General features: G+C 44.0%; 1 protein-coding gene across 3 annotated transcripts; it reads right to left on the reverse strand.

The window, feature by feature from the left end:
• Nucleotides 1–703: 703 nt before the first annotated feature.
• On the reverse strand, nt 704–11,043 carry LOC125524981 (synaptotagmin-3-like). Of its 3 annotated transcripts, none has more exons than XM_048690006.1 (12): nt 10,665–11,043; nt 5,285–5,383; nt 5,097–5,147; nt 4,863–4,986; nt 4,223–4,341; nt 4,028–4,129; nt 3,835–3,909; nt 3,604–3,680; nt 2,806–3,055; nt 2,264–2,617; nt 1,195–1,326; nt 704–1,083 (listed from the first exon to the last, which is right to left on the reverse strand). In XM_048690006.1, the coding sequence occupies exons 1-12, from the start codon at nt 10,770–10,772 to the stop codon at nt 955–957; spliced, it is 1,620 nt and encodes a 539-aa protein (XP_048545963.1). In that variant the 5' UTR covers nt 10,773–11,043; the 3' UTR covers nt 704–954. The 3 variants fall into 3 exon arrangements, with proteins under 3 accessions (XP_048545963.1, XP_048545964.1, XP_048545965.1); XM_048690007.1 differs by lacking the exon at nt 10,665–11,043 and adding an exon at nt 8,241–8,639; XM_048690008.1 differs by lacking the exon at nt 10,665–11,043 and adding an exon at nt 5,784–6,115.
• Between the last annotated feature and the right edge of the window lie 5,310 nt (nt 11,044–16,353).

Genomic DNA, 16,353 nt, shown 5'->3' on the forward strand with positions numbered 1-16,353 from the left:
TCCTCGGGGGAGCCCGCCGATGATGCGCTCGTTGTTTTCTCATTCATGTTTTCCTCCCCGATCTTTAGTAACCCCGCAGCATCTGAAGCATCTTCCTTCCCCCCTTCTTCGGCCGCTTGTACTCTTTCCTAGGGGACACATATACTGGTGGGAGAGGAGGCACCGAAAGCTGTTCCCCTCCGGTCACCGACGCAAGGGCATCACTTGACTTTCCAGCCGACAAATCTGTTGTTGGGCTCGCAGCATTCTCGACTGAAAGGCGCTTGTTAGAAAGTTGATTACCATGGTTAACCACCACCGCGCCTGGGGAAGATACATCCCCCCCCCCCTACATTCTGTTCAGCTCCTCCTGAGGAGTTCACATCTTCTGTCTGCGTCGGTTGCCTGGCATTGAATCACCAGCTTTGATTAGGGTTGTAGGGTTCTCTCCCCCTTCCTCGTCCTCCTGCCCATTGGCCTGTTGCAATCATGAGATTAGATTGTCCTCCTGCCCATTGGTCTGTTGCAATCATGAGATCAGACTGGATAGCGACCCAGCCATCTTTTTAAAAGATCAGCTCGCTTAGTTATTTCTATTTTCTACCGGTTCTTTCTCCGCGCAAAGACCCAAGCAGACAAGCCAAACTTCAGGAGATGCCGCGTGACAAAAGGATGCGACCCGGACAATGGAACAGAGGCGGCCTCAGGGTGCACAGGATACCAGTTCACAGGATAATACCATCCTCAAAAGAAAGATACTAATTCACAGGATACACACAGTACTATGCACATAAACACACCAGGCCTGCTCACTAATGTTATACACACACCGCACGCCAAAATTGCCGACGGAAAATACATACATGGACAGAAAGCTACAACAACCAACACCTCTCAGGGTGCACAGGGACTGTCGCCTCATCTCTAGGGTAAGAGGGTATATGGCTAAGCTATGTATGTATGGGAAGTGGAGGTTCAGACGGTGTTCCACTTGATCTCGAGCTGCAGCTTGCCGTTCCTGGAGTTGATGAGGCGGTACTTCTCGTTGATCCGCCCGTTGTTCACCACGTCCACCAGGTTTATGTTCACATGCCCCAACGACTCCTGCAAACCAAAACAACACACACAGAGAAGCTCCACCGGCGTCAGAGACTCGGAGGGAACGATGACCGGCAAAGACAAACTGTTAGGAAAGAAAAAGTGGGAGCAGCAAACCTGGGTGCGGAACGGGAGGAGCCTGCCGCGTCTGCTTCTGATCTCGATGTGGATCTTCTCGTCCATGGGGGCCTCGTCCACCACGAACTGGAACTCCTCATTCCACCTCGGATCTCGAGCCTTCCTGATCACCTGCAAGCAAGCCACGTAACATCCTTGAATGGGCAGCCGGCCATAGAATCTGCGACTGTGCTGTGGGTTTTGGTACATGGACTGCAAGTTTATATTCAGAGGAGGCACTTCCTAGATTAAAACAGACTGCTGCATTCAGTGTGTCTGTTTTAATCCAGTACCCGTTTCCTCTGAAATTTTTATGCACAGTTGTTTTCGTAGACAGGTCATCATTAGCAATGTGGCGCATTTTCTCAGTTAACCACCAGCACTTGGCGACTCCATGGACAGGATACAGTGAACTTATTCTGCAGCCCGCTCTGCAGTCTGAACGCTACTACTTCTGAACTCAGACATAGTTAACATTTTTTTTTCTTTTGAGAATCCATGGTTAACATATTTGTAGGGTTATCTGCAACTTGCGAGTGCATCGATTCACAACCGTCAATACTCAGCAGCCCAGCACCTGTCAATTAATGGTGCTACACAGAGACCTGGCTAAGAAATCTGGCAACCTTCCCTCTCTAAGTACAGTCGCAGATTCTGTTTCTGCAAGTTAACATGCAGTGTCTGTCCGAAGTACCATGCTGCTTCCATTCAGCTCTACATAATGGTATATTACTCTACTCTGGCTAAATATATTAAGCTATCATTTTCTCTTTACGAACTGTATACGTTTTGATCATTGTAATAATGCTACTAGTGGTAATGGTATGTAGTGGTTGCTCCAGGAAGGAACTGATATGGTAAACCATGTAACCAATAGAATGGCAAGTATGACACATAAAACAGAATGGATGTTTTAAGACAGTGATTTTTCATCATATACTAGCTTTTTCTGCAAACTGGAACTAATAAGATAGGTTTGAACTTAAGAAGCAGCTTTGCTAGGTTTGATAATGGTCATTCAAAAAACAAAATAAAACAATTTCATGGAGGTAGCAGGATTAAAACTAACCTTGGTTTCCCTCTTTTCGCCCCTAAAAAGAACCACGGCATACGGATTAGTGTGACGCTTCCCTTCGACATCTTCTGCGTTTTCGACCGAAACTAACAGCACCCCACCACCGTCCGGGACGTCCCTTTTCAGACTGATATTGCCTTCAACATCTGAAATTAGAGGACTCGTGCTGTTTTCCTCTCTGAAAGGATCAAATGTCAGTTCCACGACAAGCTTTCCTCTATTCTTCTTGTTTTGCTGATCATTTGGGTTCATGCTTCTGAGAAGATCTAGTGTGAACAGCTTGCTCTCGTAAGGGGTAAGCAAGCGGAGGGGAATTACTTGCACACCCATTTTATCATGCATTTTGACCTGCACAATCAGAACAGGAGAACTGGTTAGTATCTGACATCTCTGGCAAATTTACAAAGCAGAAAAAACATAGCAAATGGATTTTTTCGAAACAACAAGAAAACCTGTCTTCAGCACTATAGTGTGAGGGTTTAAGAAATACTTTTAAAAGGACAGAAGGTAATTAAGTTGCATACAGCATGCTAAACCTTTTCCCAATCAAACATCTGGAGCTCAAGGACTTGCGTCTCAGGATCCTTGACTACGAGCCTGAAATGTTCGTTCCATTCAGGATTCAGGTTGCTCATCTTAACAGAGGTTTTCTTCGAGGGCAGTCTCTCGCCACTCAGCCGAAGCTTGACATAGGGATCAGATTTCCCAAGCAAGTCCATCTTGGGAAGATTCATGGCACGAATTACCTTGACATTCAATACTCCCACTGGTTTCTTTGTAGCACCACTGCAGCATGATTCATTCGTATCAATAATTGATGCTCACATACATTGAACCGGAGAAAGTCATAGCCAAGAATAATGTTTGTTTCAACGGTAAGAAAGTGTATATATAGCACTTCAGCAATATAACTACCTTTCACCAAACAAAACAACCTATCGTTTAGCTACCCCACCGTTTCTTTCTTGAATAAAAGCAAATGCATATCTGTTTATGCCAAACCCAAGGATCACTATTGAAGGTTTCGATACTAAAATTTCACCCCTCCAGATTTAATGTTATTTCCAAATATGTGGGGTATATATAGGTTTTAAGAATAATGTGTTTGGAATATAATGACTCATATATCAATATAACTGAAGATAATCAAGGGGCTTGAATTCATATTTATCTTCATGTCATCATATGGAAGGACGAAATCGATATGCAACTTAGTCTATTTTTAACGTCAGACACTGTTAACTTTATATCAGCAGAGGGATATTCAACTTGATATATATATCATAATTTGAACGACGGTAGATACTTGTTCAGATATCATTAGAGAATATCACCTTGCTCCATCTAAAATGGGAACTTCTATAACCTTAGGCCAATGATACATGATTGCAATTTGCTTTGATATTTGCTCCTGCGAGATAGAAATAATATAGGTAACTAAGTAAGTCCAAAAGGCCCCGACTATATATACCAACAGTAATGAGGTAGTGATTATGAAATTATTCAGGAACTTTTAATTCAATGTCCACCCAGTAAAATTATGTAAAGGATAGAATAGCAAGTACCTGGATAAACCGATACAAGCCAGGAATTGCCATGACATCTCCACCCAGTAATTTCAATCCAAAGTCAACGTGCGGCTTCATACAGCAGTTAAGTCAGTTTTTCAGTGAAGCTTTTAGGAACCTAGTTGATTGCTGCTTGCAAACATGATAGAAGGCATGTGCACATCTGCACAGCAAAGAAACAGATTTATACCTTCTCCATTAGTGATACACACAAGCTGGCAAAGCAGGGAAAGCTTGGCACAAGTGGCTTCAGAGTCACACGTGGTGTCAGCATTACGTGCAAATCCAAAAGCTGAAAATAGCAATATGATCAAGTCAGAGATCTTGCATAATGAAAAGTATCTAAACATGTTGTCTGTATAATGCAGCGAGGGACAAAACTAACCTGTGCGGACAATTTGAAAGAATGCACCTTCACATCCACAGTTACATTTGCTATGCTACCCCACCGAATCACAGGTTCGATTACCAGTTCTTTTTCTCGCATTTCATAAACTTTAATTCCTGTTTGTTCAAACAAGGAAATGTAAAGGGAGATCATCAGACCAAGCATCTTAAATCTAAGTGACGATCAGAAGCCTTTGGGAATACAAAAGGTTGGAACTGAAGTAAAACAATCCTTTAATGCACGGCTTAAATAAAATATATAACAACAGAAGTATGAAATGCATATCCCAATTCAAATTGTAGGAACAATTGGTTTTAGACGTCAATTTCTTAACAAAACACCTCCTTAAAATAGTTTTAGACGTCAATTTCTTGAGTATTATGATTAAATGAAGGTTGGTAGGTTCAATCACATCACTAAAATGAGACTGGTGAAGAATGAGCGTACATTACGGATTTGAATTGGCGTACTAATTTAATCAGTTTGTATCATTTAGTTGAGGTTTATAAGAATGAAAAGAAATTGCATTTTTGTTTAGTGACGACAGGCATCATTTGAGGAGCTAATCTTGTTGTCCCCACTGAAAAGATTGCATCAGAAATTCAGAATATTAAGTGGTTTAAAAGAAATTACAGACCTTGGAGTGTAGGTGGAAGAGCGCCAAGTGTTAAGTTTCCAAATTCAATTGATTCAATGCCATATTTTCCAACATACTGATCACATATTGGCTTTGCTACACCTCTTATTATTTTGCATATTGCCTGTGATAAACAGAGGAGAACTATTAGGCTGCATGTTTGTAACCAAAATTCATACATCACACAAATCGATGTAGCAATGAATAACACTCTCAAACATTAGTTAGAAAAACCTTATCAAGGAAAGGCCACATATCACAAATAAACTTGTTCATCCAATCAATCTGCAAAAAAAAAAGTAAAATGGATGAGTTAACCACTTGCAGTACTTTTGACATAAAACAGAGGTTGAACTACAACAAATATAAATCTGAAACAACAAAGGATAAATAGATGACACAGTAGTGTACCGACTACCAACCCGTTCATAGTCTGGATATTTCACCCATAACGGAATGTCCTGTACCATCGTCTGTAATGTCTCATGATCTAAATCTCGTAGAGGTCTAATGACAGGATCCTGCAAAAGTCAATCATGAAAAAACAGATTAGAATATAAATGCTGATCATCTTGCATAGTCTGACTATAAGAGAAACTGTTGACCGACACCGATACACTGTCGTTAACTAGAAGAACGGTCTCAATTCGCATAGTTTCATTGTGAAACTGGGCTGTCGATTTGGTGTAAAACATATATGTAATTCCATTTCACATGAACTGCTAATAACTGGAACATCTGCCATATGCAGCCAATCACACAAATTACTTTGGCATCATGTTTTTTTAATTACTTTGAGCGTGTCGGGGCCTTTAGGGTCGATGCTGTCATACTCAACAGAATTTCATTCAGCAATAGTATGATGGAAAATACCCTAGATCCACTGGAACGTAACAAGAAAGGGAATCTCAAATCGCGTACCAAGACAAAAGAAGGGCACTAAAATCGCTTTCCCGTCGTCGCGCCCACCAAGCTCCACCGGAGCCACGAGTTGCTGGCAACCTATGCCGTAATGCCGATGCCGGCGCGACCGAGGCTGCGTGCGCCGGGGTCTTGGATGCGCCGGTCTTGTAGATGCCATCATTGGCATGGACGACGATTGGAGTATGGGTGGAGCGCAGCGGAGCCGTTTAGGTTGGAGCATCGCGCTCAGGACTCAGAGGGAAGTAGTGGGCTTTGCGTGTTCAGGGAATCGGTGGTTGGTGGGCCTTGTGTTTCCTTACATTGCTGCTCGTGGCGTGCTGGAGAAGATGATCGTCGGAGGTGCGGAAGCCACGGCGGAGGGGATGGGGCTTGGGGAGAGAGAGGTGGGGTTGAGGAATGAGAGGAGGTGAGGTGGCAAATACGGGTGACATGTCAATCCACTACTGTCCACGTCATCAAAACCATGGCCGAAAAAACCGCGGACGCGAAAACCGCTCAGAGGTGAAATGGCCCAATAGTATCCTCGAAAAAGAAATGGCCAATAAAAAGAGAGTTTCCAAATTTTATGAAAGACGATACTCCCTCTGTGTACACTGTTATAAAATGTTTTTTTTTCGATACAAATGTGTATAGATGCGTTTCAGTGTATTTGTTCACTCATTTCAGTCCGTATGTAGTCCATATTAAAATATTCAAAATATCTTACAATAGTTACTGGAAGGAGTCATTTCGAACATTACTTTTGTTTGGGTGTACTAAATCTACGCTAAGTTTCGTGATACATTAAGCATAATCGAAATAGAGTTCTAGAAGTAGCACCGTTTGTTGGTTGTGCCGGATTTCAGACAACGCTTCTAAGTTTGTATTAGCAAACTGTAACACCAAAAAAAACTATTATTGAGAAGTAAACACAAATTTATATTGAAAGAAAAATCATGAACTTGTCCCAAAAGTCAGAACTTGATGGGTGTAAAGTACATGGGCTTTTGGCCCGGACTCATTTTTGACCCAAAATGGTCGTGTACTCTGGAGTGTCAAGTTCGTATAGTGCTCCTATTGGTGGCAAAAGTGCAACAGTCATTACGAAATTTATCACCTTCAATAACATAGAGTCAGTGTAAAGAAACGGTGGCTATGACCTATGTTTTGTTTTACTTAACGGCGTGGATTTTGATATACATTTCGGGTGCAACATGAATGCACTTGTCTCAGAAGTCAAAACATGGTGGGTGTAAAGTATACTCCCTCCGTCCATGAATAAGTGTACATATAGTTTTTGTCTTAAGTCAAAGTTTTAATACTTTGACCACCTTTCTAGGAAAAAGTAAAAGCATTTATGGCACCAAATTAGTATCACTAGATTCATTTTGAAATGTACTTTGATAATATATCAATTTGATGTCATATATGTTACTATTATTTTCTATAAAGTTGGTCAAAATTTTAAAACTTTGACATAAACAAAAGCTAGACGTACATTTATTCGCGGACGGAGGGAGTATGTGCTTTTGGGCCGGGCTCATTTTAACCCAAAATGGCTGCGGACGCTGGAGTGTCAAGTTGGTATACTGCTCCAACTGCAATTGGTGGCAAAGTGCATTGGTCGTTACAAATTTTATTACTACCTTCAGTAACATAGATCGAGTCAGTGTAAAACAGGTGGCTAGCTATGACCTCTGACTTTGCTTTTACTTAACGCTGTGGATTTGATTCTTTCTTTCCTTCTCTAACGAAGCAAGCAATTATTCCTCCCAGCGAAAAAGGTTTCAACAAAGTAGGCTGGATTTCTGTGGCGAATCCAATCCCTATATATGGTCCCTAGCAAGAGAGAAGCAACACGGCACCAATCGAAGCCGTTTCATATCACGCCGATCGATTATGAGTAGCCATCTGCAGCAATATCTGATCATTTGGCACCGAAAGCAATCGCTCCTCTTATAAACAACAAAGGCCCTGCGGGGATTTCGCGCCGACGTGCACAGACTGGTCACATTTGTTCTCGGGTCGTCTAAATCGGTGTCAGGTCGCCGTCGTCCACCGTGCCGGAACTCGACACCCTAGCCAAAACTTGCAGAGCAACAGCTAGTCCCATCGCCGTCGGATAAAGGGGCCTGTCTGTCTACCTGGCCGCTAGAGAATACGGCAAAGTCGGAACCGGATACGCAAGCGAGCGGGCGGCAAGCTATGCCCGGATCGAGCTGGGGAATTGTACGTTTGCCAACCAACCAACAAAAAGGGACGACGACGTGCCTGGTCAGGGCAAGCGGAAGCACCTCGGTGAAGCCACGGGGCTCTTTGAGCACGGCACGGCGCACGAACCGAAACTAGACTAGAGTACTGGACGCCGGCCGTATCCCTGACCGGTTAACTCCGGAGACGGAACTTACTGATTGGTTAATCCGGCGACGGAACCACGGAAAGTGCACTACGCAGGAGAGAGAAGGGGGTGGTCACCTGGGGACGGCGGCGAGGCGCGAGGAAGCGGAGGTAGACGAGGCAGGCGGCGGCGAGGCCGAGGGGGAGGCCGAGGCCGAAGCCGAGGATGCCGCCCACGAGCCCCATCGCCGTCCACGCGCCCGCATGGAGGTCACGAGCTGGCGCCGGCCGAGCCCGTCGGCGATGGGCCGCCGGGAGGCTCCTCCTCGGAGGCGTCGAACGGCGCCAAGCGAGCGGCGTTTCCCGCGTTTTTTATGGGGGCAGAGCGGGCGGCCAGTGGGATGCGCGCGCACGCGCGCGCGGGGAATCGGAGGAAATGATGGGGCGCGTGCCGGTCAGCCGCCTCCCTGCAGCGAGCGCTACTACCAATTACCGAAGCAGCTCTCCCCCGAAACTCTAAATGACAAGCTGGGCCCACTATAACAATGTGATGCTTATTTCTTGCGGGAGTGATGAATTATGTCGATTTCATTTCAAGTTTCATTACATTTTTTAGTTTTGGAAAAATATGAAAAAAAATCATATGTAAAGAATCCACATAACTAAAAGAAGTCATCATGTGTTTTTCATAATTCATGAATGATCTCTTTTTCTTCAAAAAGGGGGAAAATTTGTACTTATTCCCAACATATATTCTTTACATTAGTTTTGTTTTGTTTTGGAGAATTAGCTCTAGTTGTCGTCAACTCCTTTTGACTTTAGAAAGGCAAGTCGTCAAATTATTATATTGCTTGATACTTAAACTGGCCATGGGCAACCCGGCCTCACACCCCAAACCCAAAGCCGGCTGTAGGGCCAGACACTGGGGCTCCAAATAAGCCTGACAAACTGGCCCAAAAGCCCAAGAGTGCCCAAAATGCCCAAAAACCGATCCTAATTGAAATATAGCAGTAGTAATATAAACCCTAAGAATATTTAAAATATTATTAAATAGGGAAATAACCTCTAGTATTTACTTCAGACAAGGCCTAAGTTGTGATTTTAGGGCCGGTATTTTTAAAGCCCGTACTAAGAAAGCCCAGCCCGACAAATGCGCAGGTGAATACTCCTTACGCCCCAAAAAGTTTGTCTTAGATTTGTCTATATACAGATGTATCTAGACATGTTTTAGTGTTAGATACATTTATATGTAGATAAATTTAAGACAAGCTTTTTGGAACGAAGGCAATGCTCAATACAGATTAATCTGTGCAAACGAGTATAGTTGTTGGGAATCTTATCAACTTCTGTAACATAACGTCACTGTAAAACCTTTTGGTTATGACTTTTCTTAACTTCACATGGTGTATCTGATTCTTTCCTACTCCCTCCGTCCCAAAAATTTTGTCTTAGATTTGTCTAGATACGGGTGTATCTAATACTAAAATGTGACTTGATACATTCGTACTTAGACAAATCTAAGACAAGAATTTTGGGACGGAGGGAGTAGTACTATCTTTTTTAATAAAGTAATCAATTCAGCTTTTTCTTGAGAACCACTTTTTATCCTGGCAAGTTCCCAGTTCAAATTTCCCCTCTATCTCATTTTGAGCGTACTCCACTCCCCCCCCCCCCCCCCCCCCCCCCCCCCTTAAGTATTTTTTTTTGAGGTAACCCTCCTTTTCAGTTTAGTATAGGTCATCTAATTTTTTGGAATTTTCGGTTTGTGTGGCTCGCAATAACTCTTGGCTCTTTATTGGCTTGCTCATTTTGGCAATACGCAACTACTACTATTAATTGCAACTGCATTATCTTTTCTAAAGAAACTGCATTATCTCTAAAAATCCAAATGCATTAATCTTTTCAAATAAATTGCGGGGAAACTGCATTAGCCTCAAAAACGCTCTTATAAGATGGGGCGAAAGGAGTTCATCGTATGGTACTAAAATAAAGGGCCTAGCTAGCTGGCAGTTGGTCAGAATTGATGACGAATCAGCCGGGAAGCAAGCAAGCAGCCGCAGGTAGAGCCAGGTCGAGGAGTATGGCAAAATGGGAATCGGATACGCAAGCCAGCAACCTGCTGGAAAATGGTTCGTTGCATCAAAAAGGCATGGGTCGTGTGCCTGGTCAGAGCAGGAGAAGAGAAAACCACCTGGGCTAAGGCATGGACCGTCGAGCACCGCACGACTGAACTGGCCAGAGACTCGTACGTCACGTGATTTGGCAATATCCCACCGGAGTAGAAACTGTGGTAGACTAATCACGACGTCCCTATCAACGCGAATCCGATGGAGATGGGGAGGATGGGGGCCGGCGACCGGCATGCACGCACGTACGGCGTCGGTCGGCGGCCACGACTGAGTTCCCCCGATTTCGATTCGCGTTGGTGCTGCGTCGTGGGGGAGTGGATTGCTCGCGGAGATCGAAGTGCACTGATTGATTGATCCGCGTGGCGTGGTTGCAAGTCGCGGAACGATACGATGATCGGTTGGAGGAGCTAGCGAACCGGGCGACGGAACTCACCTGGAGACGGCGGCGGGGCGCGACGAAGCGGAGGTAGACGAGGTAGGCGGCGGCGAGGCCGAGGGGGAGGCCGAGCACGAAGCCGAGGATGCCGCCCACGAGTCCCATCGTCGTGCACGCGGCCGCGGACGCAACACGCGCATGGAGATCGCGAGCTCACGGCCGGTCACGAGGCGCGCGCCCGGAAGCCCGCCGCTCGCGTGCGCCGGAGATGGACGGGACGGCCGGCGGCGCGCGCGGTCCTCCTCGGAGGCGTCGAACGGGGACAAGAGGGCAAAGATCACGGGGGCCAGCAAGGTAGGTAGCTAGCTAAGCAAGTGCCAAGCGAGCGCCGAGCCGGGTTTGTTTATGGGAGGGAGGGGGCGGGCGGAGAGTGGGATGCGCGCGGCGGGGGATCGGAGGGACGAGAGGATACGGGTGTCGGGCGTGGATTTTGTACTATGTGTGCTGGCGTGTCGCGGGTGCCACTGCCACCAGGTTCGAGCCGCCCGAACGCTAAAATGCAAAGTAAAGTTCAACTAAAAGTTGTCCTTTTTTTAAGCTGTGTTCATACAAGATGCCAGATGCAGCGTCACAATTTATATCTAGCTCTGGTCCACAGCTCAAGAAAAGAAAGGGATAAATGTTACTCCATCCGTTTCTAAATATTTGTCTTTTTAGAGATTTCAAATGGACTACCACATACGGATGTATATAGACATATTTTAGAGTGTAGATTCATCCATTTTGCTCCGTATGTAGTCACTTGTTGAAATATCTAGAAAGACAAATATTTAGGAACGGAGAGAGTACACTGGAAGTCACTCCATATCTTATTTTGGTATTATTCACGATCTAATTTCCCCCTTTTTGGAGGACCGAAATAACGAGCGAACGTTCGCTGCAGGGGAGTCTCAGCGCGACCCAAGATATGCTCGTCAGGTAGGGAGGATCCTAAAATCGTAAGCGTGCTGGTGCGCCTACCAAATACGCGAGCGAAACGGGCCCACAAAGCAGAGTTCAACTAAAAGTTCTCCTTTTTTTAAGCAGTGTTCATACGAGATGCCAGATGCAGCGTCACAATTTATGTCTAGATCTAGAAGAAAGGGAGAAAACTAAGCGGTCAGCTTTGTAAGCTACAAACAAACAATTGCAATCAAGGAAAAGAAAGGGATAAATCTCACTGCAAGTTGGGTCACTCCATATTGTATTTTTCATGTTATCGATGATCTGATATCCCTCATTTTGAAGAGCCGGAATAACAAGCGAACGTTCTCTCCAGGGGAGTCTTAGCGCGATGGAAGGTACGCTTGCATGGGAGGGAGGATCCTAAATTCCTAAGCGTGAGTGTGCGCCTACCGAACACGAGAGTGAAACGGCCCAGACCCATTTAGCTGCCACGGTCGGTCAATACCTACGCCTATATCACGAATTTGGGTGGAAAATTTTCAAAAATGTTATCTGACAAGCGTTTCCTAGGAGATCAACCCTAGTGAACGTGTTCCCAATACTCGCATGGATCTAGGCGCAAGGCCATTGACACATAGCTTTCCTATAGTCATTTGCTGCAACCCGCTCTGTGGTAAACACGTTATTTTCTTTTTGTCCAAAAATTGCACAAGAAAGGTGATCGATGATCTGATATCCCTCATTTTGAAGAGCCAGAATAACAAGCGAACGTTCTCTCCAGGGGAGTCTTAGCGCGATGGAAGGTACGCTCGCATGGGAGGGAGGATCCTAAATTCCTAAGCGTGAGTGTGCGCCTACCGAACACGAGAGTGAAACGGCCCAGACCCATTTAGCTGCCACGGTCGGTCAATACCTACGCCTATATCACGAATTTGGGCGGAAATTTTTCAAAAATGTTATCTGACAAGCGTTTCCTAGGAGATCAACCCTAGTGAACGTGTTCCCAATACTCGCATGGATCTAGGCGCAAGGCCATTGACACGTAGCTTTCCTATAGTCATTTGCTGCAACCTGCTCTGTGGTAAACACGTTATTTTCTTTTTGTCCAAAAATTGCACAAGAAAGGTGATCGAGGTGTGTGTGTGTGTGTGTGTGTGTTGGTTTGGGGGGGGGGGGGGGGGGGGGGGGGGGGGCGTGGGTCAAACCCGCGGCCTCCTGTGCATGTGTGGGCGTGTGGTGCCACTTGGCAGAGAGGGCTTTTGTGAATCTTCTATGTTTAAATTATTATATAATTTTTCCAAAGTTAATTTGTTTTTTAATTCATCCAAAAATACTGATTTTTAAAGATTCCTCACATAGTAGTTTTCTTATTTATAGCATGGCTTTTTAATTTTAAGAGGATGACAATTTTGTTATTCGTAGGATGACATTTTATTATTATTGAGATGATGGCATTTTATTTTTAATAGCATGGCGGTTTTATTACTAAGTGCATGACATCGTTATTAACAATAGGATGGCATTTTTTATTATTAATATGATTGTATTTTATTATTGAGAGGGTATAAATTTTATTATAAAGAGCATGGCATGTATAATGTTGAGAGGATGCTATTTTTTTAATGGAGTGACAGTTTTATTTCAGGCCTTATCCAGATAAAACATTTTATCTAGATGATGGCAGTTTTATAAAGTAGCACAACAATTTTATTAATTTCAGAGCATGACCTTGGGTAAATTTATAGTTTTTTGGGTATATTTTTGTTCATGTCATTTTTTATCTAGAGTATGACAACTTTAAAGTTTACCATGTCAATTTTTATTTTGGAGATCATACAACCTTTTTTATTATACTGAGAGATGACATTTTTTTCATAAAGTAGTGTGGCATTTTTTTCATAAATTAGGGTCTTTTTTGTTGATGTCATTTTTTCTAATAAATAAGTAAATTTAAATGGGCCTCTGGGTCAACCAGGTGTCGCGCTAGAGTGCGGACGAAGAGCGAACCACCTGAAACATCTATTGGGGAGGGACCTCCCCCCCCCCCCCCCCCCCCCCCCCCCCCCCCCCCCCCCCCCCCCCCCCCCCCCCCCCCCCCGCGCGCGCGCGCGCCCTGGCGTGGCCCAGCTAAGGGTGTAATTTGAGTACCATCTTTTGATCACCTAAAAATTGCCATGTTCATGTAGCAAACTAACTAGATACGTCGGGGATTAATTACCGTCCTAAGAAATATGGAACATGAATAAAACACCCAAAAAACCACACACAACAAGTTTTATGTGTTATGTCAGCAAATTTCACATGGGCAAATGTTGCACTTATTATCTAACACATGGAATTGTTGTGGTCTAGGCATTGAAATTACCACATACACTTGTAATTAGCGATTCCACAAATTATAAACTAATCTCATAGCCCATGTCAAATCCCATAAAAGAAGTAGAATCATATAATTTGCCATTCTTTAAATCATGGGCGAATCTTGCATCACTAGTCCTAGTTGCCACCTCAGCCAAGAAAAGTACCCTAAGTTTAGATCTGTGCATTTTAATATGGAGAAGAAGTTGTCATGACACTTTGGTATGACTAACCAATTGAATAAGGTGTTCATTAACATCCTAAAAACATGTAACACAAATAAGACCTCCAAAAAAGCATGCAGAGAAGAAACGTTGGTGCCATATGTATGCAAATTTCACATGAATTGCATTGCACCTCAAAATTCCCACAAAAATGTTGTCATGTTCTAGGAATTTAAAATACCCACATCATCTTTCTCTACCTGCTACGGGCCATGGATGCCACCAAGTATGAAACGCCCAAATGCAAATATGTACTCATAGTATGGCATATCCTTGTGGTGTTTCAAAAATTCTATATGGTCATCAGAAGCGGGTGCATATAATAGGCTCAATATATTCAATTATCATATTCAATGCACAAATTATGTTGTTTCTTAATTTTTATCAATTTTGTACTCTACCAGGTATGTGTACGTGTGTTGCCATGGGGGTCATATATTTTTTAACACAATAAGAGGACCATACGGGACAAATCTCGATGCAAAGCAAATAAGGAAGATTATGTTCCTGTTATAAAGTACATATTTTTCAATTATTTCATATACTGCTAAAATAGGTATGTGTCCATGATTAATTTGTTTTATTGGGTTACCAAATATAAGAGAATGATTGATATTTATTTGCTTATGGGCCATGAATTTATTGTTTTTAATTGGATTACCAAAAATGTCTGACATGTACCAGGTTTTACCATGATAAATAATTTATTTATGGACTGTAAATTATTGCTAAAACAAAGATTGGCTTGATGAAAATCAGAAGGGAGTGAAAAACAAGAGAAAGGGGGTGACTAGATCTCAGTCAACCGAGACTTAACCAAGTCTTAGTCGGGTGACATAACATGTAGAAAGTAAAAAACTTAAACTAAAAAAGAAAATTTTGCGTGGATCTCCATGTAAGATCTTACGAATATGGCATCGACCGAGAGTTAAAGAAGTCTCGGTTGATTGAGATTTAACAACACCGTATGAAAAATCGGTTAAGGGTGGGAGGTTGGATGAAGAGGTGGTTGGGAGAAAACAGAGTGGATGATAGAACCTCAGGTTCTTTATAAGTATTGTAGAGGTAGAGATAGAGATTTAGTTATCCTGATGGTCCTTTTTTCAATAAGATGCAAATGTACCTCATGGATAATGAAACATGTATTTTAAATGTTCTTTAATGTGTAGCTACTTTACATGTTAAAATACTATTTTAGAAATGGTGTGGACCTCCAGAATATATTTGTTTAAATATTCATCATAACATTCTGTATGTTGGGTGAATGTGGATGGTATTTGTGAGCCGTAATTCCATCAGGAAGAAAAAGGATAAACATTCAAGATCCAAGGACATGCCTTGCCTTTGTTGGGGAACATAGTAATTTCAAAAAAATTCCTACGCACACGCAAGATCATGGTGATGCATAGCAACGAGAGGGGAGAGTGTTATCTACGTACCCTCGTAGACTGAAGCGGAAGCGTTGACACAACGTAGAGGAAGTAGTCGTACGTCTTCCCGGTCCAACCGATCCAAGCATCGTTACTCCATCACCTCCGAGTTCTTGACACACGTACAGCTCGATGACGCACCCCGGGCTCCGATCCAGCAAAGCGTCGGGGAGGAGTTTCGTCAGCACGACGGTGTGGTGACGATCTTGATGTTCAACTGTCGCAGGGCTTCGCCTAAGCACTACTACAATATGATCGAGGTGTAATATCGTGGAGGGGGCACCGCACACGGCTAAGGAACGATCACGAAGATCAACTTGTGTGTTCTAGGGTGCCCCCCTGCCCCCGTATATAAAGGAGCAAAGGGGAGGCCGGCCGGCCCTTGGGCGCGCCAAGGAGAGAGGGGAGTCCTTCTCCTAGTGGGAGTAGGACTCCCCTTTCCTAGTCCAACTAGGAATAGGGAGGGGGAAGGAAAGAGAGGGAGAGGGAGAGGGAAAGGGGGGCCACGCCCCCCCCCTCCTAGTCCTATTCGGACTCCCCATGAGGGGGGGGCGCCACCTCCTGGGCTGCTGCCCCTCTCTCTCCCCTCAGGCCCAATAAGGCCCATTACTTCCCCGGGGGGTTCCGGTAACCCCTCCGGCACTCCGGTTTTATCCGAAATCACCCGGAACAATTCCGGTGTCCGAATATAGTCGTCCAATATATCGATCTTTATGTCTCGACCATTTCGAGACTCCTCGTCATGTCCCCGATCTCATCCGGGACTCCGAACTCCTTCGGTACATCAAA

This window comes from Triticum urartu, chromosome 7 (genome assembly GCF_003073215.2).
Source record: "Triticum urartu cultivar G1812 chromosome 7, Tu2.1, whole genome shotgun sequence".
Classification (NCBI taxonomy): domain Eukaryota; kingdom Viridiplantae; phylum Streptophyta; class Magnoliopsida; order Poales; family Poaceae; genus Triticum; species Triticum urartu.